This window comes from Oryx dammah, unplaced genomic scaffold, assembly GCF_014754425.2.
Source record: "Oryx dammah isolate SB20612 unplaced genomic scaffold, SCBI_Odam_1.1 HiC_scaffold_18, whole genome shotgun sequence".
In the NCBI taxonomy this organism is placed as follows: Eukaryota; Metazoa; Chordata; class Mammalia; order Artiodactyla; family Bovidae; genus Oryx; species Oryx dammah.
In genome coordinates this window covers 49,046,958-49,069,230 of record NW_024070202.1, presented here as the reverse complement: position 1 = coordinate 49,069,230, position 22,273 = coordinate 49,046,958, and the positions used below count along the sequence as shown (strand labels likewise).

Here is a 22,273-nt window from a genome sequence, read left to right as displayed (position 1 = left end):
CACACACACACACACACACACACACACACACACACACACACACACACTTTTTTCTACGATTGAAACCTCTGACATGAAAATAACAAGAGTTTCTGGCTGGGCTACAGTTAAAATTATATTTTCAAAAGTATTCAGATAAAACATATCTTTTCCTTAATATGTGGTGTTAATCTAAGGAAAAAAATAGTTCTGAGGATAATATTAATTGGAAAGCCTTTATGTTCCAACTGCAGAGCGGTCTACTCAGACTAGTTTTATATTGATGATTTGTAAGAAAAGAACATGTTTTCTGGATAAAAATGGGCAAGTGGAGTATGACAGGGCCACCTCTATGCTTGGACAATTCTACCTAATTTACATTGAATGGTCTCCAAATTACTTTTATCTAGTTAATCTTTCATAATATTCTTTGTATTTTCAAATCTATTCTGGCTTTTAAAGTGTTTGTTTTATGTTTGTAGCTTATCTTTTCTAGGCGAGAAAAATTAAGATCTGAATAGTAAAATATCTGACTAAAATAAAAACATCATGGGGCAAAAATTTCATAGCCTGGATGGAAATCATCAGTGTTAATAGAAGTAAGTAGCTGACATCAAAAAGAACATTTTAAGATGTTTAGTTAAAGATGTTAAATTAATGTTTGAAAAACAGAACATGTACATATTGACATAGGTTATTTGACTAAGTAAAAAGGCAGCAATTTGATACAGAAAACCTCAACAGTCAGGAAAAAAAATTAACTCAGGACAATTTAAAATAGACTGACATAGAAAAGAATTTCTACTGCAGGGTGATTCCTTTCCTAATGTAAACTGACATATTAAAACACTGATATATTAAACAAAACAAGACAAAGTTCTACTTAGCAGTGCTACTACTACATGCAAATATTCTACAATACTATGTAGTATAAGGAGTAAAAATATAACAGAAATACAATCTTTTGCTCTCAGGTTAACTCAGGCTTGAGGAGAAGGCAATGGCACCCCACTGCAGTACTCTTGCCTGGAAAATCCCATGGACGGAGGAGCCTGGTAGGCTGCAGTCCATGGGGTCGATAGGAGTCGGACATGACTGAGAGACTTCACTTTCACTTTTCACTTTCATGCTTTGGAGAAGGAAATGGCAACCCACTCCAGTATTCTTGCCTTGAGAATCCCAGGGACAGCAGAGCCTGGTGGGCTGCTGTCTATGGGGTCACACAGAGTTGGACAGGACTGAAGCAACTTAGCAAACTCAGGCTAGTGGAAACAACGAGATGAGCATAAATACTGTAGCACAAGATCAAATATAATACTGCTGTGTTACAACAGAGATCAGGCAGATCCAAAGGAGGAATTAAAACTCAAATGAATATATAATTCCAATACTATTTTTTTAAGAGATAAAGAACTGAAGTACTTACTAAAACTGAAGAAGTCTCATATCTTTAACATAAAAAAAAAATACATTTTTTTTTTTAAGAGCAGAGACTAGGAAAAAAAATCCCTCTGAATTCTACAGGTCTGTCGACCACTTCCACACAATCCTTGCTATTACTTCACTTGAATTCATTTCACAGTCTTCAGTGATTATCCAAACTGGAAGAGAACCAATGAGTTACGGAAAGCTTACACTGACTGCCTGAATTAATATGCCACTGATTTGGAAAAGTTGAATTTGGTGTTGGTCTTGTAAATAAGCTTTCACTAATGCACCTATAAACCTGTTCAACTTTATTATTGAATTATTATTATGTGTAACTTGATGCTGGAGAAAGACCAAGAGCCCTGGAATCTGAAATGCTATAGCTACCAGCTACAGTAATGCACATGTAAACTGTCCTGCCCACCTTACCCCACTGGGGTAAGTGGCTGGGAAAAAACAGGTAAGCAGTAAAGCTCCATCATTGTTATTTTAAAGCAGGCATATATAAGTTAATTGGTCTTTCATAATTATTTCATTAACTGAAGTATCATAGCAGAACGGGGTCCCATGCACCATTTGCAAGTCATTTCATGGGCTAGCATATGATCAAAGGGAACAAAACAATGTGGTTAAGAGTGTGGATTCTAGAGGAAGGCTACCTGCCTGGATTCAAACCTTAGTTCTGTCTCTTATTAGTGGAATGATTTTATATAAGTCACTTAACCTTTCTGTGCCTCCATTTCTTCATCTATAAAATGTAAATATTAACAGCACCAACCTCTTAGGGTGGTTGCAACAATTCAAAGAGTTAATACCTTACTGTAAACCCTGTGAACAATGTGAGCTATTATTTATAAACTTGAGACCCAGAACAAATGTGGTGACTTGCCCCAGCTCACAATGCTAATTAATTACTGGCAGATTTGGGACTGGCACCCAAATCTCTTGAACTTTTGGGTAAAACACTTTCCATTAGATAATGTGTCTCTTATAGGGAATGAAGAGATGTTTTTACCATTATAAAATGAGATCAAAGGACAGAAAATGAAGCAAATAATATTAACGTACAAAATAAGTCTGACTGTGTTGCTGAAACACTGGTGACATACTGTTTGTCTCTGAACACAGAAACACTGACGCAGCTTAACGACCAATTGAAAGTTACATGACGTCTATGACCAAAGCTTTTTTCAAACAGAACAAAAAAAAGTAAAAATACAAACCAGTGCTTATTCTTTAAATGTTTCCTTAAAAGATGCTGTTAAAATCTACCCAAATAAACATTTCTGAATCTTATTTGTGTAGTGGTAATAAGGCAGACATCATAAATAAAACATGGGTTTTTGAACAGGTGACCATGATACTGTAGCACCAAAACTATTTTTTTTGCAGTGAATTTTCCCTTATTTAATAGGTGGTGGAGAAGACTCTTCAGAGTCCTTTAGACAGCAAGGAGATAAACCTTGTCAATCCTGAAGGAATCAACCCTGAATATTCATTGGAAGGACTGATGCTAAAGCTGACGCTCTAATACTTTGGCCATATGATGTGAAGAGTCAACTCATTGGGAAAAAATCTGATGCTGAGAAAGATTGAAGGCAGGAGGAGAAGGGGGTGACAGAGGACGAGTTGGTTGGATAGCATCACCAACTCAATGGACGTGAGTTTGAGCAAACTCCAGAGACAGTGAGGACAGGGAAGCCCGGCGTGCTGCAGTCCATGGGGTGGTGAAGATCAGACACGATTTAGCAAATGAACAACAACAATAGTTTCAGAGAGCTTTATATTGTTCTAGTTAATAGGTAACTCTTTTAGAATAAAAGGTGATGCTTAGAGTTCTTTCTGTAAGAGGCTGGGCTTTAGGATTTGGGTAATTCTCTACTGTTAGACTTACAATACTTTTTATGTGAAAGTCGCTCAATCATGTCCAGCTCTTTGCAACCCCATGGATTATGCAGTCCAGGAATTCTCCAAGCCAGAATACTGGAGTGGGTAGCCTTTCCCTTCTCCAGGCGATCTTCCCAATCTAGGGATCAAACACAGGTCTCCCGCATTGCAGGTGGATTCTTTACTAGCTGAGCCACAAGGGTAGTGCAAGAATACTGGAGTGGGTAGCCTATCCCTTCTCCAGCAGATCTTCCCAACCCAGGAATCGAACTGGGGTCTCCTGCATTGCAGGAGGATTCTTTACCAACTGAGCTATCAGGGAAGCCCTTACATAAATATAATTTGATGTAATTTATAATTGATTGTACTTCATTAATCTGTAATAGAGAAATAATCTTATTGCATTATGTTAGGAATTATTTAAGAAAATGTTTCACTTATGAATGGTTCTTTTGACTTTTTTCCCTAAGAGGCAGAATTAGGAAAACTCACAGGTTATAGGGCTTAACATGAACTGAAAACACTCAAGCTATGAGATCTGACTCCTAAATTTTAAAGTTAAGAAAAAAAATACCCAAAGTAATTTTTGTATCTTCCATTTTCTCATTTGTTCTTTTTACTTAACTTGGAAAACATCAGTAAATGATTTTCACTCTCCCTGAGTAGCAGGGGAAAGACAGCATACGGTTCTCAAAGAATTATTAGCAACATAACCCAAATTAAGAGACTGAAAATATTATATGCCATCTTCAATCTATATCAACTATTTTTCTCTGCTTCTTACATAAACATCATTTAAACACACACACACACACACACACACACACACACAGTCTTAACAGTAATTTAACTGAATGGGAAATGGAAATTTAAGAGAGACTTATTAAAACTTGCCTTATGTTATAAAGTAAAATTAATGGTAATAAAGGAACTAAAATTCATATTCTCAGAACTTTTTCTCCTTGAATCACAGGAAGTAGGTCCAATGGCATTAATCTACTACTGAGGGAAACTGTGAGAACTCACAAATCTAAAGATAATAAAATACTTCTGGAACAATCATATTGTAGAATTCTGTTATTTATGGTCATTTTCTGCTTATAAAATATAAAAATGCTCTTTTTGAGGCTGAAAAAAATATACCACTCCTTGGGAATACCAAAAAACATTTACAACAGTTTTTTAAAAAAAAAATTTAAATACCCGTTTCAGTCTTTCATTTTCTTCCATGAATTTTTTGGCAGCCTGGTTAATATTTTCTGCTTGATGTTTAAGTACTCCTTTGTTTGACAGCTCTTTTGCCAGCTGAGTGATAAGGGTAACCAGACGTCTCAACACTCTAAGAAAATAAAAAAAATGTCAGAGTAGTGTATAACTAGACTAATCCCCAAGAACTGGGACTTTAAGCACTAATTATTCAGTAACTCCCCTTCAGGTGTGGGTGTGGTAGTATTTAAGCAAGGGAGGATGTTTAAAGAAGTGTGTGTTCAGTCACTCAGTCATGTCCTGACTCCCTGTGACCTCATGGACTGTAGCCTGCCAGGCTCCTCTGTCCATGGCATTCTCTAGGCAAAAATACTGGAGTGGGTTGCCATTTCTTCCTCCAGGGTTTAAAGAAGACAAATACATAATCCAAGTCCTAGTTAAAAGAAGCTTGTGTCTCATTTCTTTGAAATTTTTGCCAGAAGACTAACTTTTAGAATGTGGATTCAGTGGGACTTATTTACTTATTTTTCTCTGAAGAGGACTTTGGCCAGGAGGAGAAGAAAGAGAATTTTGGACATTGTGGCAGGGCCAGTAAGAAATTTTCCCCCTCAGTTCAAAATCTGCTATGTAAAGAGCACTATGCAGGATTTCCCTTGTGGTCAGTGGTTAAGACTTGAGCCCCCGTGCTTCCAATGCAGGGGGCATGGATTCAATCCCTGGCTGTGGAAATAAGATCCCACATGCCTCTTAGTCAAAATAAATAAATAAAAAGAGCATTGTGGAAGGCTGGCTAAACCTAAAAACTACTCTCCTACTTGTATTGATGAGTAACCTCCATTGTTACTAATAGTAATTGTTATCTTCAAGTATCCAATTCAAGAACTGCTAAGTGTTAATTACTATGCCAGGCATTTGGGATATAATTGGAAACAAGACAATGGCTCTGCTCTCAAAAAGTTTAGGCTTTAGTTGGGGAGGGGAGAGTTAAAACAGTATTTAATTACAACCATGAGTAATTAAATGACACTTGGAAGAAACGTATACACACTACACATTCTATGGGAGTGTACAATAGGAGACCTACCTACTTTGGGGAAATGATGGTCACAGGTCTCAGCTTACCTGAGAAAGGAGCTAAGGATGAGTAGAAATTAACCAGGGAGAGAAGGAAGGGAAGAGTGTTTTGGCAGAAGGAAAAGTTGGTGTGAAGACCCTGAAGTAGGAAGGAGTTGGGTACACAAAAGGAACTCAATAAATATTTGTTGCAATAATGCATGAATGAGTTAAGGAGCAGCAAAGGACAGTGTGGGTACAACGGTGGTATATGTGTCAGAAAAGAGTACAAGGCTCCAGAGAGCAGCAGGGGTAAGATCCTGCAGGACCTTATGGGCCTATCAAACCTACAAGCCAGGATTATTATTTGTTATTTGGGTCTGCCATCTGAGTTCTTTCAAAAAAGATGTTACTGTGTTAAATAGTACAGAAGAAAAATCTACACTGTAGGTGGAAAAAATGAGAAACATAAATCATGTTTTAAAATTGTGCTTAAAAAACAACTTACAGCCAGAAAAATAATGAAAATCCAGAAATGTAAAGATTTCTTTGAGACCTGAAGAGTTTCATTTGTGTATGTTCATAGGCAGCAGGTCTGCTGGCTGAGCTCTTTTCAATATTATGAGTTGAGGAATATTTTCTTACTTCTCTCACAGCATCTATTAAAGAAAAAGAGGAAACACATTGCTTTTGGCTTTTAAGAATATAAGATTATTAATATAATGGAAAGCAGATTTAGCCCAAGTGACCTAACTTTTAGATAATGAACTTTATCTAGGGGGTCTCTTTATAACACATGGGAGGATATTATGCTCAAAGTAGATGCCAGTGGTAAACTTTGAATGTAACAGTATTTTGCTTTTTTACTATTCATCTAGGAGTTACCATCACTGTACTGTCTCTGGTATCTGGCTACACTGCATTAAAATTCAACCTATTGACAATAACATATAGAGGTCATATGCCATTACAATCAATTCCAGGCTAACCCATTTCTCTTACTGCACTAGCATTTTTATTACTTCTACTATAATTTTTTACAGTGGAAGTGACAAATAGATTCAAGGGATTAGATCTGGTGCCTGAACTATGGACAAAGGTTTGTGACACTGTCCAGGAGGCAGTGATCGAGACCACCTCCAAGAAAAAGAAACAGCAAAAAGGCAAAATGGTTGTCTGAGGTGGCCTTACAAATAGCTAAGAAAAGACGAGAAGAGAAAGGCAAAGAAGAAAAGGAAACATATACCCATTTAAATGCAGAGTTCCAAAGAAAAGCAAGGAGAGATAGGAAAGTCTTCCTCAGTGATCAATGCAAAGAAATAGAGGAAAATAATAGAATGGGAGATCTCTTCAAGAAAATTAGAGATACCAAGGGAACACTTCATGCAAAGATGGGCTCGATAAAGGACAGAAATGGTAGGGACCTAACAGAAGCAGAAGATATTAAGACGAGGTGGCAAGAATACACAGAAGAACTGTACAAAAAAGATCTTTATGACCCAGACAACCACGATGGTGTGATCACTCACCTAGAGCCAGACATCCTGGAATGTGAAGTCAAGTGGGCCTTAGAAGCACCACTGTGAACAAAGGTCGTGGAGGTGATGTAATTCCAGTTGAATTATTTTAAATCCTAAAAGATGATGTTGTGAAAGTGCTGTACTCAATATGCCAGCAAAACTGGAAAACTCAGCAGTGGCCACAGGACTGGAAAAGGTCAGTTTTCATTCCAATCCCAAAGAAAGGTAATGCCAAAGAATGTCAAACTACTGCACAATTGCACTCATCTCGCACACTAGCAAAGGAATGCTCAAAATTCTCCCAGCTAGGCTTCAATAGTATGTGAACCAAGAACTTCCAGATGTTCAAGCTGGATTTAGAAAAGGCAGAGGAACCAAAGATTAAATTGCCAACAGCCGCTGGATCATCGAAAAAGCAGGAGAGTTCTAGAAAAACATCTACTTCTGCTTCATTGACTACACCAAAGCCTTTGACTGTGTGGATCACAACACACTGTGGAAAATTCTTCAAGAGATGGGAATACCAGACCATCTGACCTGCCTCCTGAGAAATCTGTATGCAGATCAAGAAGCAACAGTTAGAACTGGACGTGGAACAAAGGACTCTTTCCAAACTGGGAAAGGAGTGTGTCAGGGATGTATACTGTCACCCTGCTTATTTAACTTACATGCTGAGTGCATCATGTGAAATGCGGGGCTGGATGAAGCACAAGCTGGAATCAAGATTGCCGGGAGAAATATCAATAGCCTCAGATATGCAGATGACACCACCCTTATGGCAGAAAGTGAAGAACTAAAAGCCTCTTGATGAAAGTGAAAGATGACAGTGAAAAAGCTGGGCTAAAACTCAGCATTCAAAAAGTAAGATCATGGCATCCAGTCTCATCACGTCATGGCAGATAGATGCGGAAACAATGGAAATAGTCACAGACTTTAATTTATTGGGCTCCAAAATCACTGCAGATGGTGACTGCAGCCATGAAATTAAAAGACACTTGCTCCTTGGAAGAAAAGCTATGACCAACCTAGATAGCATATTAAAAAGCAGAGACATTACTTTGCTAACAAAGGTCCATCTCGTCAAAGCTATGGTTTTTCCAGTAGTCATGTATGGTTGTGAGAGTTGGACTATAAAGGAAGCTGAGCACCGAGAACTGATGCTTTTGAACTGTGGTGTTAGAGAAGACTTTTGAGAGTCCCTTGGACTGCAAGGAGATCCAACCAGTCCATCCTAAAGGAAATGAAGGCTGAATATTCACTGGAAAGACTGATGCTGAAGCTGAAACTCCAATACTTTGGCGATTGGCCACCTGATGTGAAGAACTAATTCATTAGAAAAGACCCTGATGTTGGGCAATATTGAAGGCAGGAGGAGAAGGGGATGACAGTGGATGAGATGGGTGGATGGCATCACTGACTCAAAGCCCATGAGTTTGAGCAAGCTCCTGGAGTTGGTGGTGGACAGGGAAGCCTGGTGTGCTGCAGTCAGTCCCTGGGGTTGCAGAGTCAGACACGACTGAGTGACTGAACTGAAGTATTACTCTTAAAAAAAACTGAAATATAGTTGGTTCACAATGTTTCAGGTATACAGCAGAGTGATTCAGTTATATAGTTATCTTTATTCCTTTTTCAGATTTTTCCTATTATAGGTTATTATACTGAATATAATTCTGTGCTATACAGTGGGTCTTTGTTATTTACCTATCTTATATATAGGCTACTATTATTTTAAATTATTGAGATTTTAGAAGTATTTGGTTACACTGAGATTTCTACTGGCAAAGATTTGATGAAATGGGATTGACCTATGGTAGTATATGATCCCTCAAGTGTCCTGTGGATGGAACCTGTTACTGATAATGTTCAGAGAGCTGCTCTTTTGATACTTTGAGTTCCGTTAAGTCTCAGATTCAGAGGAATCACTTTTTTCTAGTAGGAGACAGATTTCAGATTATAGCATCTTTCTTTGGTGTACTCTTCGTCTTTGGATTCTTGTAGTTTCCTGGGAAGGTATCTGCCTTTGATGTCACAAACACCAGTGGAATATAAGCAAATTAGGCTCCTCCTTTCATGTAGTCATAAGCATTTCTAGGGAAGAGTTACTGCCATATAGGAAAGAGATTATAGTTGAAAAACAGCTAATTTTAACCTCTATTTTACTTAATTTTTTAAACAGCACTTTGAGCTAAAATTTACATAACATTTACTCTTAAAAGTGTATTTAGTGGTTTTGAGTATATTCACAAAGTTGTGTAACCAACACCTGAATATTTTCATCAACCCAAACAGAAAGCCCATATCCATTCTTGCCCTCCCTGCACCTCCTGGCAACCACCAATCTACTTTCTGTCTCTATGGATTTGGCTATTCTGGACATTTGATATAGATGGAATCATATTTTATGTGTTCTTTTGTGTCTAGCTCCCTTAACCTTGGTTAATATTTTCAAGGTTCATCTATGTTGCAGCAAGTTACATAGATGAACTTGCTTTATTACTTTTTATAACTGAATAATTCTCTGTTGTACAGCTACACCACATTTGGTTTATCCATTGAAGAGATGATGGATATTTGGATTTTCTCCATTTTTTAGCTATTATGAACCATGCTGCCATGAGGATTCATGTACAAGTTTTTATACTGACATATGTTTTCATTTCTCTTAGTATATACCTATGAGTGGAACTGCTGGATCATATGGTAACTCCCAAGTGGTGCTAGAGGTAAAGAACCTGTCTGCCAATGCAAGAGATGTAAAAGAAGCAGGTTTGATCCCTGGGTTGGGAAGATGTCCTGGAGGAAGGCATGGCAACCCACTTCAGTATTCTTCCCTGGAGAATCCCCTGGACAGAGATGCCTGGTGGGCTACAGTCCATAGAATTGCAAAGAGCTGGACATGACTGAAGTGACTCAGCACGCATGCATGGTAACTCTATGTTTAACTTTTTGAGGAACTGCCAAACTGTTTTCCCAAAGCAGCTTTACAAGTTTACATTCCCAGTGTAATATAAATTGGGATGGTTCCTATTTCTCCACATCTTCATCAGCGTTTGTTATTATCTGTCTTTTAGATTATAATTATCCTAGTGAGTATGAAGTGGTATTTCAATGATAGTTTTTCAACTGAAAAAAAAATCGTTTATTTCCATTTTCTTTAATTCCTTCTAACAATGTTTTTGTAGCTTTAAGCGTTGAGATCTTGTTCATCCTTTATAAAGTTCTTTTCTAAAAACAAGAAGTTTTTAGGCTTCTTGTTGTACTTTTATAAAATTAATTTAAAAATTTTCAATTTTGAATTGTTGCTTATAGCATAGAAATGCACTTCATTTTGTATATTGACCTTGTATTTTGCAATGCACTACATTTCTTTGACACAGTATTTTTCTTGTAGACATTTTAGGATTTTCTAAATAAATAATCATGTCATCTTCAAATGACTGTTTTACTTTTTAATTTAAAATCTTAACACTTTGTATATTTTTCTTAATATTATTTCAGTTAGAAAATCTATTACTTAATTGAACAAAAAGAGTCAAAGTGAATATCCTTGCTTTGTTCCCAACCTTACGGGGCTAAGTTTCAATATCTGACTAAGGATGATGCTAGCTCTAGGCTTTTGTAGATGCTCTTCATCAGAACGAGGGAGTTTCCTTCTATTTGTAATTTGCTAATTAAAAATAATTCGATGTTTGTATATACTGTAAAATAGTTACAAGTCCATCACCATACAGTTACAGAATTTCTTTTTTCTTGTGATGCAAAATTTCTTTCAACATCTACTCTCCTAGCAATTTTCAAATGAGCAATACAGAATTATTAACTAAGTCACCATGCTGTTCATTATATCTCTATCACCTATTTATTTTATAACTGGAATCTTATGTCTTGACTCCCTTTACCTATATTGCCCACCCCGACCCGTGGCAACCACCAATCTGTCCCCTGTATCTATGAGCTTGATTTCATTTTTTAAGATTCCACATATGAATGAGATCTTACAGTATTTGTCTTTCAGTTAGCATAATGTCCTCAAGGTCGATTTATGTGGACACAAAAGGCAAGATTTCCTTTTTTTTTGGTCATTTCTAAGATTGCCTTAAAACAATAAGAGCATGCCAACCACTACAAAAACAACTGAAAAAAAAAAAGTCTTTATGAATTATTTTGAGCAGACCAGAGGAACCAAACAGTACTTTGAAATCGTTGTTTTCCTTGTTGTTTAGTTGCTAAGTCGTGACTGGCTTTTGTGACCCCATGAACTGTAGCCCACCTGGCTCCTCTATCCATGGGATTTCACAGGCAAGAATACTGGAGTGGGTTGCCATTTCCTTCTCCAGGGGATCTTCCCGACCGGGGACAGAACCTGTGTCTCCTACATTGGCAGGTGGATTCTCTACTTTACTGAGCCACCTGTGAAGTGGCTACTACTTGGCAATTAAACAGGAATAATACTCCTGGATCCATTATGCAGAAATGCTAAAGATTAAGCAGTACTACCAAAGAAAAACACAAACCCCTTTGTAGAATGCACTGCTTGCATAATAATAAAGAAACTGTGTCTGAAAAGTGGGATGGGGGGCAACAATAAGAGGAGGATGTGACACTTAGTCAATCTGGAGATCATCTTTTTGTGGGATCAATTCTGTAAGTGTTCAAATTCCCGAGAAGCATTTCTGCTGACACTAAATAAACTCTCCTGGATTTCCTACTTCCTTTCTGCCTGTTCCAACTTGCTAAAACATACTTTTCAGTTAGTATTGGCTCTAGGAATATAAACATATAGTAATGACTATCAGACCAACAAGAAAAAAATTCCAAAATAAAAGATGAATTATGTTGAGTAATTCAAACCTACTGGGTCTGCATTATTTGCACCAATGTCATTTTAGTGGATGAGAACAGTGGACTACGTACTTTACATATGTAACTGCATGTTATTCTTTCAACACCTCAGTGAAGTAGGTGTTATTCCCCTGCTGTGAGATGGAAACACTGAGGCTTCATGGGTAAGTTCCTGTTTGACTGTCTTTATCATCCAGGGTTAACGGCCCCACATTAATCATCCATGATGTTCCTATTTTCTGGGAGTTAATTACTTTCCCTGCCCATAGATCTAGGCTCCTGCCAGCAGCCATGATTCTGCTCTGTGATCCTGGCCCCTGGCCATAGCTTCTCAGATGAGGATTGGATACCCGGTGTTAGCTGGTCAGATTTTTTCTTCCTTAGAATTGGAATTTAGAAATGGCTAGTTAATCCTCGGATATGGCTGGCATGACAAAACTTAGCAGCTGTATATAATTCTGGCCTGGAAATTGAGTATCAGAGCCTGCAGAGATAAGGAAGAAGAAGTAGACCGAGGGAGAAATACAGGGACACTAAAAGGACACTTCACTTCCTATGAATTTGGCTTCCTTCATTTTTCGGGCCACACTGAAACAACCCTATATTTTAATTTTCCCTTTCATGCTCAAGTGAGCTGATGCTGTTTTCTGATTTATGTAACCAAAAGAACCTTGGCTAAAGTTGTCATTCTTTATATGGCTATGTGGCAGTTTTCAGTAGAAACTCTTGAGATAATTTTAGAGTTAGAAGGATACAGTACACTCTTAGAGCAACTAAGAGCTGTGATTATTTCCTCTATTTTGCAAATGGCTAAACCAAACTCAGAGAGATGAAATGACATTCCAAAGGTCATTTAGTTAGCTGGTGACAAAGTTGGAACTTGGTTTTCTTTATTGTTTTTCACCTGCTTGGTGTGATTTTTCCTATGGCTAGAGATTCAATCGGTAACATTAAGAACTTACCATGAGACAAATACAGTTTGAAATGAACGGCAAATCCATTCACATCCTGATGCAATGACTTACTCATAACTTCTCATGCCATTTATTTCCAGTTTATAAAGAGGATTCCCCTGCAGAGGTTAGTAATATGGAAGATGGGAAACATTTTCTCACAAGAGCGTGGCACACATGCTGGTTATGACCTCAGGCTGACATCTGGGAAACCTGCCTAACTCACAACACAACTCTGAGTGAATTCTGAGGGACAACACACTGCAGTAGTATCAAAAGCTGAATTGCCAAGAAGTAGCTGGGTGATCTCTGACAAGTTACATAATCTCTCTGAGCTCAGTTCTTAAAAGCTCCTGAAAAGCATGGCAATTTACTCCTAAAAAGCATGGCAACTATTTTGACTCATGGAATTTCTAATTTTACAAAAACCTTAAAAGTCTACTTCAAGAGAAAAGTAGTGTCTGGGATGTTGCAATACCTCTGCCAGCATCTGGACAAACATAAAGGAGGCCTGTCACCAAGGGACAGGGTTTATACCCATGGCAAAAAGCTGAATCACCCTGGCATCAAGGGAGATATTTTGACTATTAAGAGTTTTCTAAACGATGGAAAAATCTGCACGTTTTTGAGACAGACATCGAACCCCTGATTAGGTGAAAGAAGTTAACTGTATGCTGCAAACAAGCATGTAGACCCTAGACTGGCTGGAAACAGAAGGTTGATAATGCTGACTCCTACTTGCCTCCCACCAACCCCTGAAAGGATGTCCATAAGCTGATCACGCCCTCTTAGAAACATCACTATAAAACTTCTCACTACCCCTTCTAGGTTGGGACATGCAGTTTGGAGGGCATTAGCCCACTGTGGCCCCCTCTGCCTGACAAAGCAAATAAAGCTATTCTTTTCCACTTAAAAAAAAAAAAAAGTCTGCTTCTAATTTCTAAGGTACTTGTTATGAAAATTTCAAACATATTGAAAAACTAGTACAATAAACATCCATATTTCCACTACCTAGATTCAACAATTGTTAGCATTTGCCATACTTGCTTTTTTTTTTAACCAACTGAAATTAAGTTGTAAATATCATGAGACTTTACTTCTATGTATTTCAGCATGCAATTCCTAAGCATAAGGATGTAATCCTATGTAACAAGTGTTGGTAAACTTTTTCTGTAAAGAGCAGGTTGTGTATGTTAGGCCACACGGTCTCTGTTTCCACTACTGCACTCTGTAGTTGTTCATACATAGATGACACACAAACAGAATGGCATGGTATGTTCCAATAAAACTTTATTTACAAAAATAGGCAATTGGTCTGCAGGTTATAGGTTGCTGACTTCTTTTATATAATAATAACATTGATATCATAAATAAAGTTAACAAAAACTCCCTAATATTATCTAACAAACAGTCTATATTCAAATTTTTGCTGTAGTACGCAAATGTCTGTGCTATAGTTGTCTTTCAACCAGGGTCCAATCAAGATTCACAACCTGCATCTAAAACTTCTTTTGAGGGCCATTGCTGTTTGTCTCCCAAACAGTTAAACCTGTGCATAACTAAGACACCACAATAACAAAGGACTGTATAACTGCTAATTCTGAAAACTAGGCTATGCATCGCAGCATTTAAATCTTAAAACAACATAAAAGAGATTAAGAACCACTGTACTCTGATGCAATTTATGCTTGTATATATATAACTAATAATATCTATCAACATATCAAGTATCTACTCCACATACTATCATATACTATATGAAGTCAACTGTATACCAATGGCAGCATCAAATTAAAAACCAATCAATAATAATTCATTAATGATAATATAAAAAATTATAGTTAAGCTTAGTCAAAGGAGAACTCTGGTACTTACCTAGAAACAGAACAATCAATAGGATTATAATAGTAAGAAAAGCCTTGTTCCAGAAACTTGCAATTTTACCCCAAACGCTAAAGGAAAATATCTTCTGCCATCTGTAAAGCAATACAATTGCATTAGGTGTAAAAAGTCAAGAGTTTGAGATACTTTCTAAATACTAAATTAACATTTTGGCAATTGTGTAGTGAGTGAAAAGAACTATGGAAATTTAATTTTTTGTCATGTAAGAGAATTGTCAATTCTTATCAATAAGAATAACTCATGAAATAAAGAACAACTTTCAAATTTAATAATAATCCCACATTTGATTATCTTCTGTCTGGTGGCTTAAATATTCTTAAGTAAAAGTAATTTCTAAAGTAAATACACATGATCAAAACCTTAAATAGGAATTCTCACAGTAAAAATGTTAAATTACTGATAGAAGTTATCACTTTATATTATTTTCCTTATCAGGATAATAACTCAGAAATAACAAAGACCTATTGTTCTAACAACTAATAACATTTCAGGGTTAAGGGGTCTGACTTTCTACACTATTTATTTTTTTAATTAAAAAAATAGATGAAGTTTCAATGTCTACTCCAAGTAAAAAAGTTTTTCTACTTTACCATAAGGAAATTAAGAAAATCATTGGGCTATTTTACACACATTGAATCACTGAGCTATTATGTACACATTAAATCACTGAGCTGTTCTACAATGTGTGTGTAATACTGTGTACTACATACATAGTAAAGAGTAAAAATCTTAAATATATAGCTTGAAAGGGAATACTCTGGCGGTCCAGTGGTTAGGACTCTGCACTTTCACTGCCGAGTGCCCAGTTTCAATCCCTGGTTGAGTAACTAAGATCCCACAAGATGCATGGCGTGGCAAAAAAGAAAAAAAAAAAAAAAATATATATATATCTTGAGGGATTTTTATGTGTGTTTATACCCAAGTAATTATATTCAGATCATTACTTGAACATAGAGAAAATGAAATAGGGAAACAGTCTAGATGGAATGAACAATACGAGCAAAGACACATAGGTAAGAAAGCATGAGTTATCAATGGCAAAGAGTGACAAAGTAATTTATCACACAACTGAAAAGGTAACAAATTTCACACAAGGGCATTTTAAATGAGTAACACATTAACTGAGTCCAAAGGAGATATATAAAGATAAGCACTTAAGGAAACTTCAAATTTCCTTTCATGGACCACAGCCTTTTAGTGGTGTGTGGGCCACTACACAAGTGTAGTGTGAAGTCGCTCAGTCGTGTCCGACTCTTTGCGACCCCATGGACTGTGGCCTACCAGGCTCCTCTGTCCATGGGATTTTCCAGGCAATATTCCTGGAGTGGATTGCCATTTCCTTCTCCAGGGGATCTTCCCAACCCAGGGATCGAACCTGGGTCTCCCACATTGCAGACAGACGCTTTACCGTCTGAGCCACCAGGGAAGTCCTCACAGAAGTGTAGGGCTTGTGTAATTCAATGAAGCCATGAGCCATGCCATAAAGGGCCACCAAAGATGGACGGGTCATCGTGAAGAATTCTGACAAAACGTGGTCAACTGGAGGAAGAAATGACAAACCACTCCAGTATTCTTGCTGCAAGAACCCCATAAACAGAATGAAAAGGAAAAAAGGATATGACACCGGAAGATGAGTGCCACCCCCCCACCGCTCCCCTGGTTGAAAGGTGTCCAATATGCTAATGGGGAAGAGCAGAGGGCAATTACTAATAGCTAAAGAAAGAATGATGTAGCTGGGCCAAAGCAGAAATGACGCTCAGTTGTGGACGTGTCTGGTGGTGAAAGTAAAGTCCGATACTGTAAAGAACATTGCATAGGAACCTGGAATGTTAGGTCCATGATTCAAGGTAAAATGGACGTGGTCAAGCAGGAGATGCCAAGAGTGAACATCCACATTTTAGGAATCAGTGAACTAAAATGGACGGGAATGGGTGAATTTAATTCAGACGACCATTATATCTATGCGGGCAAGAATCCCTTAGAAAAAAGGGAGTAGGCCTTCAGAATCAACAAGAGAGTCTGAAATGCAGTACTTTGGTGAAATTTCAAAAATGAGAGAATGATTTCCAAGGCAAACCATTCAACATAACAGTGTTCAAGTCTATGCCCCAACCACCAAATGCCAAAGAAGCTGAAGCTGCGTAGTACTATGAAGACCTTCCAAAATTAACACCAAAAGAAACAATATGCTTTTCATCACAGGGGATTGGAATGCAAAAATAAGAAGTCAAGAGACACCTGAAGTAACAGGCCAAACTTGCCTTGAAGTACAAATGAAGCAGGGCAAAGGCTGACAGTTTTGTTAGGAGAACACACTGGTCATAGCAAACACCCTTTTCCAACAACACAAGAGATGACTCTACACATGGAATCATCAGATGGTCAATACCAAAATCAGGCTGATTATTTTCTTTGCAGCCAATGATGGAGAAGCTCTATGCATGCTCAGTCGCTCAGTTGTTTCTGACTCTTTTGCTACCCCGTGGACTGTAGCCCCCCAGGCTTTTCTATTGCAGCAAGTGAGTTCAGTAGTTGTGGCTTGCAGGGTATAGAACGCAGGCTCAGTAGTTGTGGTGCATGGGTTTAGTTGCTCCGTGGCATGTGGAATCTTCCCACACCAAGGATTGAACCCGTGTCCCCTGAACTGGCGAGCAAGATTCTTATTTACAGTGCCACCAGAGAAGTCCCTTAAAATTATGTTTTGAAAACAACTCTAATAATAACCTGAAGTTTGTGGGGAGACAGAGTTGATATGGATGCAGTTTCTTTTGCCTCTTTGATTCCTACTCCAAGAATACTGTTCAAATTTTACATTACAAAAATTTGTATTTTTACAAAGAGAACTAGCAATACCTTGCTGCTAAGTGCTAAGTCGCTTCAGTCGTGTTTGACTTTGTTCGACCCCATAGATGGCACCCCACCAGGCTCCCCGGTCCCTGGGATTCTCCAGGCAAGAATACTGGAGTGGGTTGCCATTTCCTTCTCCAATGCATGAAAGTGAAAAGTGAAAGTGAAGTCTCTCAGTCGTGTCCGACTCCTAGTGACCCCATGGACTGCAGCCTACCAGGCTCCTCCGTCCATGGGATTTTCCAGGCAAGAGTACTGGAGTGGGTTGCCATTGCCTTCTCCTTGACCTAGGCCCAAATGTAAATTCACATTTCAAGTAAATCAACAGTATAAAAGGGAACACAAAAGGAGACCCACCCCCACCAGAGCGAACAATTAGCAGTTTATAAGGGTTGATTTAAGGAAAAGCTAATAACAGCTACTATATAGAGTCCTTACTATACTTCCCTTCTAAGCACTTTTACATGGCTTAGCTCATTTAATTACCACAACCACCATACGAGGTGGATACTAGTAGTACCTCCATTTTACAGATGAGGAAACTGGCCAGAGATGGTAAATAACTTGCCCAAAGTCATACAGTAGCATGCAGAGTTTTCATATAATCCCAGGCAGTCTACTCTGAATATGTGTCTTTCAATAGTGGGTTATGTGAGAAAAAAAAGAGTAGACTGCCAAAGTATGAAGCCTTTTCTTTGAAGAGTAAGGCGATTACACATGTAAAAGGATAAAAAGATGTGAATACACACAAGGACACATTGTAAATGATCTGTGGACATACACATATACATATACACCATGTTTTTCTAGTGTATATTTGTCCAAGAGGATATATTTATATAATGTGTGTACATGTACTCAAATCTACCAAATAGCTACTTTATCAGGATAGAAAAAATATATATTTGATAAGAAGAAAAAGATCCATAATCTATAAACCATTTTGAGGGAGAAAAGATCAACTGACAAAAAAAATTTTTTTTCTGCAAATCCTAAAGTTTTAAGTTAGATGTTTATAAATAACATCTTTCTTTCTCTTAAATATAGGCTTCTACTGTTGCAAGTATTACCAAAAAGTTGAAAAGGGTCTTACTGAGGATTTGAAACAAAATCAATAGGATAAGAGACAAGGTGATGAAATAGAAAGAGCACTAGACTGAAAGGCAGATTCTTGTCCTGAATCTGCAAAGCTCAACTAGATGACCTTAGGCCACCTTCTCACAGAATGAACAGGTTGAATAAAGTTCAAAAATCTCAAAGTCCCCTTCCTATAATTCTATTTTTTCTTTCATAAGCAAGAAAATAGTGATGGCACAGCTGAGAGATCCAGGCAGGTAAGAAGAAAGTTAAAAGTTGTGGAAGATTACTGGACCCTGAAGATGAACCAACCTGTCCACAGGGCAGGAAGAGAAACGCAGACGCAGAAAACAGCCTTGTGGACACAAGGTCAGGGTGGGGGTGGGGTGGGGGGTGAATTCAGAGATTGGGATTGATTTATATATTCACTACCACTCATCAAGTAGCTAGCTAGTGGGAACATGCTAAAGCACAGGAAGCTCAGCTCAGTCCTCCGTGATGATTCAGATGGGTAAGAAAAGGGGGTGGGGTGGGAGAGAGGCCCAAGAGGGAGGGAACATATGTATACATACAGGTGACTGACTTCACCGTACTGCAGAAACTACCACAATATTGTAGAGCAATTGTACCCCAACTAAAAAAAAAGATAAAAACTTTCATAAGTCTCTTCAAGTCAAGGACTCTGACTAAATTTCAGTGGGTTATCTGTAGGATCTCATTAATGAAAGGTTTTCTTTTACATGAACAAATGTGTTGCAACATTTTTACACAACAGTATTCCATCATTTACACTGCCAAGTCTGGATCTAACACCGAACTCCTAAAAAGTAGGTTACAATAGGGGTGGAGAGAGTTAAGGGTACAACAGAAATCCTACTGAAAGACCTTTGACGGTCTTTTGCTAAGAAACTACTGTTAAGGAATGGTTCTAATACTTTGCATATTCAGCACTTTTAATTTATACTCATTAATTCTGCATGGGGATAAAGTAGTAAAACTGCCATTAAATGAATACAAATAAATTATGTAAGACCAAAACTAAGAATCATTTATTGGCTTAAGTTTCCAAATTGTCTTTCCACTGCAACGGTGAAATATTTCTGCATCATGGTGTACTGTAAACATCATTTATCCATTTACTTTTATTTGGCTCACTATTCTAATTCAGGGCAATAAAAGTAAAAGCTAACAAGACATGTAAAAAGGATGACCATCACTTTATTACATCTATAATTAACAGAACCAAAAGGAAGGGGGACGAGGACCTTCTCCTTTCAGAAGGGAGGGGGAAAAGTTATTTGTACATATGTGTGTGCTCATTCACTCAGTCGTGTCTGACTCTGTGCTATCCCATGGACTGCAGCCCACCAGGCTCCTCTGTCTATGGAATTCTTCTGGCAAGAATACTGGAGTGGGTTGCCATGCCCTTCTCCAATTTGTACATATAATAAAAAGCTTTATGAAGTGATACTTTAATATGGTCATTAGCTATTACTTAATTGGCGTGTGAATTTATTTTTAAAGAGCGCCTTTTATAGAATCAGCACTGAAATTCTTTTAAGAAAACCTTTTCCGTAACACATTCAACCGTCTAAAGAGCTCATCATATATGTTGCTGTAACGATTTGGAAGGTTCCTACCTCTGAGGAGGAATAAAAGGTAGACAGAAGATTAAAATGAGTCCTATTTCAGCGTAAAGAAAAGTTGCAACTGCCGCCCATTGGAGTGTCATTGTTTTTCTTCACACCTAAATAGAGAAACACTTATTTCACTCAGTTGCCTTTCAAAGAAAATTCGGTTTAAGGAGAGGCCCTTGGGGCGCGAGGTTTCCGTCCTGGAGGTTTCCGGGGGTCCGACACTCCCCTAAATGGGAGGCGCCGGCAGTGACCCGGGGCGGGGAGGGGAAAGGCGAGAGGAGGGAGCCGGTCGAGGGTGGGCCCAGAGGCCCGGGTCGGCACCTCCCCGGCGAGCCTTACGGAACCGGCCAGGCGGCACCGCGGTCGTGCTTTCGGTCCAGGTTCACGGCGTCAGCTGCCCAACGCCAGCCTCCGCTAACGCCCGAGCCCGGTCCCCACCCCCACCCCCACCCCCACTCCCGCTTCGCTCCGCGAACGCGCCGAGGGGAGGGCCGGCCCCGCGGACCAACCGCGGCGATAGCAGCGCGACCCCGCGCCCCACGCCGCCTGGAGGCCCGCGGGGCTCTCGCCCAGCCTTACCCCGCCTGCGGCCGCCTGACTCCCCGCGCTGCTCCGCGGCCGCCGACGCGCGGGACGTCACACGCCGCGGCGGGGCGAGGGGAGCGTGCCCCACCCCCGCCGCCCCCGCCGGACCCTTCCCGAGCTCCGGCCTGGGTGCGGGGCCCGGCTGACACGCCAGGCGGTGCGAACGCGAGGGTTAGCGTTAACTGTTTTCTAATTGGGCGGTGGAGTTACGGGCTGACGGAGACTTCGATCTGCTGCTTAGGGGCTCCCAAGGGCAACGTCTTCAGAGGAGCCAGCTTAACATTTCTAATAAAGTGTGGTTTGGGTGGAAGGTTAACCGACGTTTTGAAAGAGCTTGTGGGGTCCGGCGAGAGAGAGTGGCATCGGGGCGAGCGAGTTAGGGTGCTGCCAATTAGTGACCGTGGTTAAAACACTCCTTCCTGGTCTGTAGTTTACTGTGGACAATTTCGTTGGCCAGAACAAGCTAGAAGTTATATATCAGAAAGGCCAGGATCTGGTGATTGCGCCGCATTCTCTGAAAATGTAGGGGAATCGGTAGCGTCCAACATTTCGTGTAAGGGTTTCCCCTTTTGTCCATGGGCTCGGAAGAGGAAATACACTTTGGAAAGGAGAACAACGTGGGTACGGCTACCTTTTTTCAATTACTCTTTTCCGGGTATTCAGATTACGTGAATACGCTCAAATTATGACAGTTTTTTACCCCAATATTAACAACATACTAGAAATGACATCAAAGTATTCTCCTGTAGAGGATTATTTTGGGAACATTAAATAAATGGTAAAAATGAGAGGTGGTTATTGAATATAAAAACACATTTAAGTCAGTGTTTTCTCTTTGTCACAAATATAGACAACACAGGTTAACAAAGGAAACAAAAAATGAAGCGCGTTTAGAACTCCTTGCCCTTTACACTGGCTCCTTGGAAACGCTGTGCACCTTACTCTAATTATGCTATCGTCCTCACAACACATGTAATTCACCTCAGAGTTAATTAACAAATTTAAAAATGACTACGTTTTGACTATAACTCCCTGTGTGCTAATATGGTACTCATATTTAATGAAAAGCAGTTATCTTTAAAAATCCATTAACTGAAAAATGAAAGCACAGTGTACCTTAAAAAATATTACAACAGGGTGCTTATGTTAAAATGGACTTATCTCATATTCCCAAATTCGTGAATCAACCAGTTCTAGATAACTGCTTATAAGTTTATGTTGGTGATATAGGCCACTATCTTATAGAACTGTTTTTAACAAATCGAGGTAATTCTTGCAGTGGCACCTTCACCTCCAACAAAATTCCATTAGCAGTATCTCCAAACCATGAACTTTTAAAAACTTTTTCAGTGTTTTG

At 38.9% G+C, this 22,273-nt stretch overlaps 1 protein-coding gene across 1 annotated transcript in view; it reads right to left on the bottom strand.

The window, feature by feature from the left end:
- BCAP29 (B cell receptor associated protein 29) overlaps positions 1-20,997 on the bottom strand; it is a 48,124-nt gene extending 27,127 nt beyond the window's left edge. The window contains exons 1-5 of the mRNA XM_040260830.1: positions 20,911-20,997; positions 20,335-20,441; positions 14,744-14,844; positions 6,062-6,212; positions 4,498-4,633 (exon numbers count right to left, since the gene is read on the bottom strand). Of these exons, the coding sequence (XP_040116764.1) occupies positions 4,498-4,633; positions 6,062-6,212; positions 14,744-14,844; positions 20,335-20,426 (480 nt within the window). The 5' untranslated portion in view covers positions 20,427-20,441; positions 20,911-20,997. The remainder of the gene's footprint in view (positions 1-4,497; positions 4,634-6,061; positions 6,213-14,743; positions 14,845-20,334; positions 20,442-20,910) is intronic.
- Positions 20,998-22,273: the final 1,276 nt, after the last annotated feature.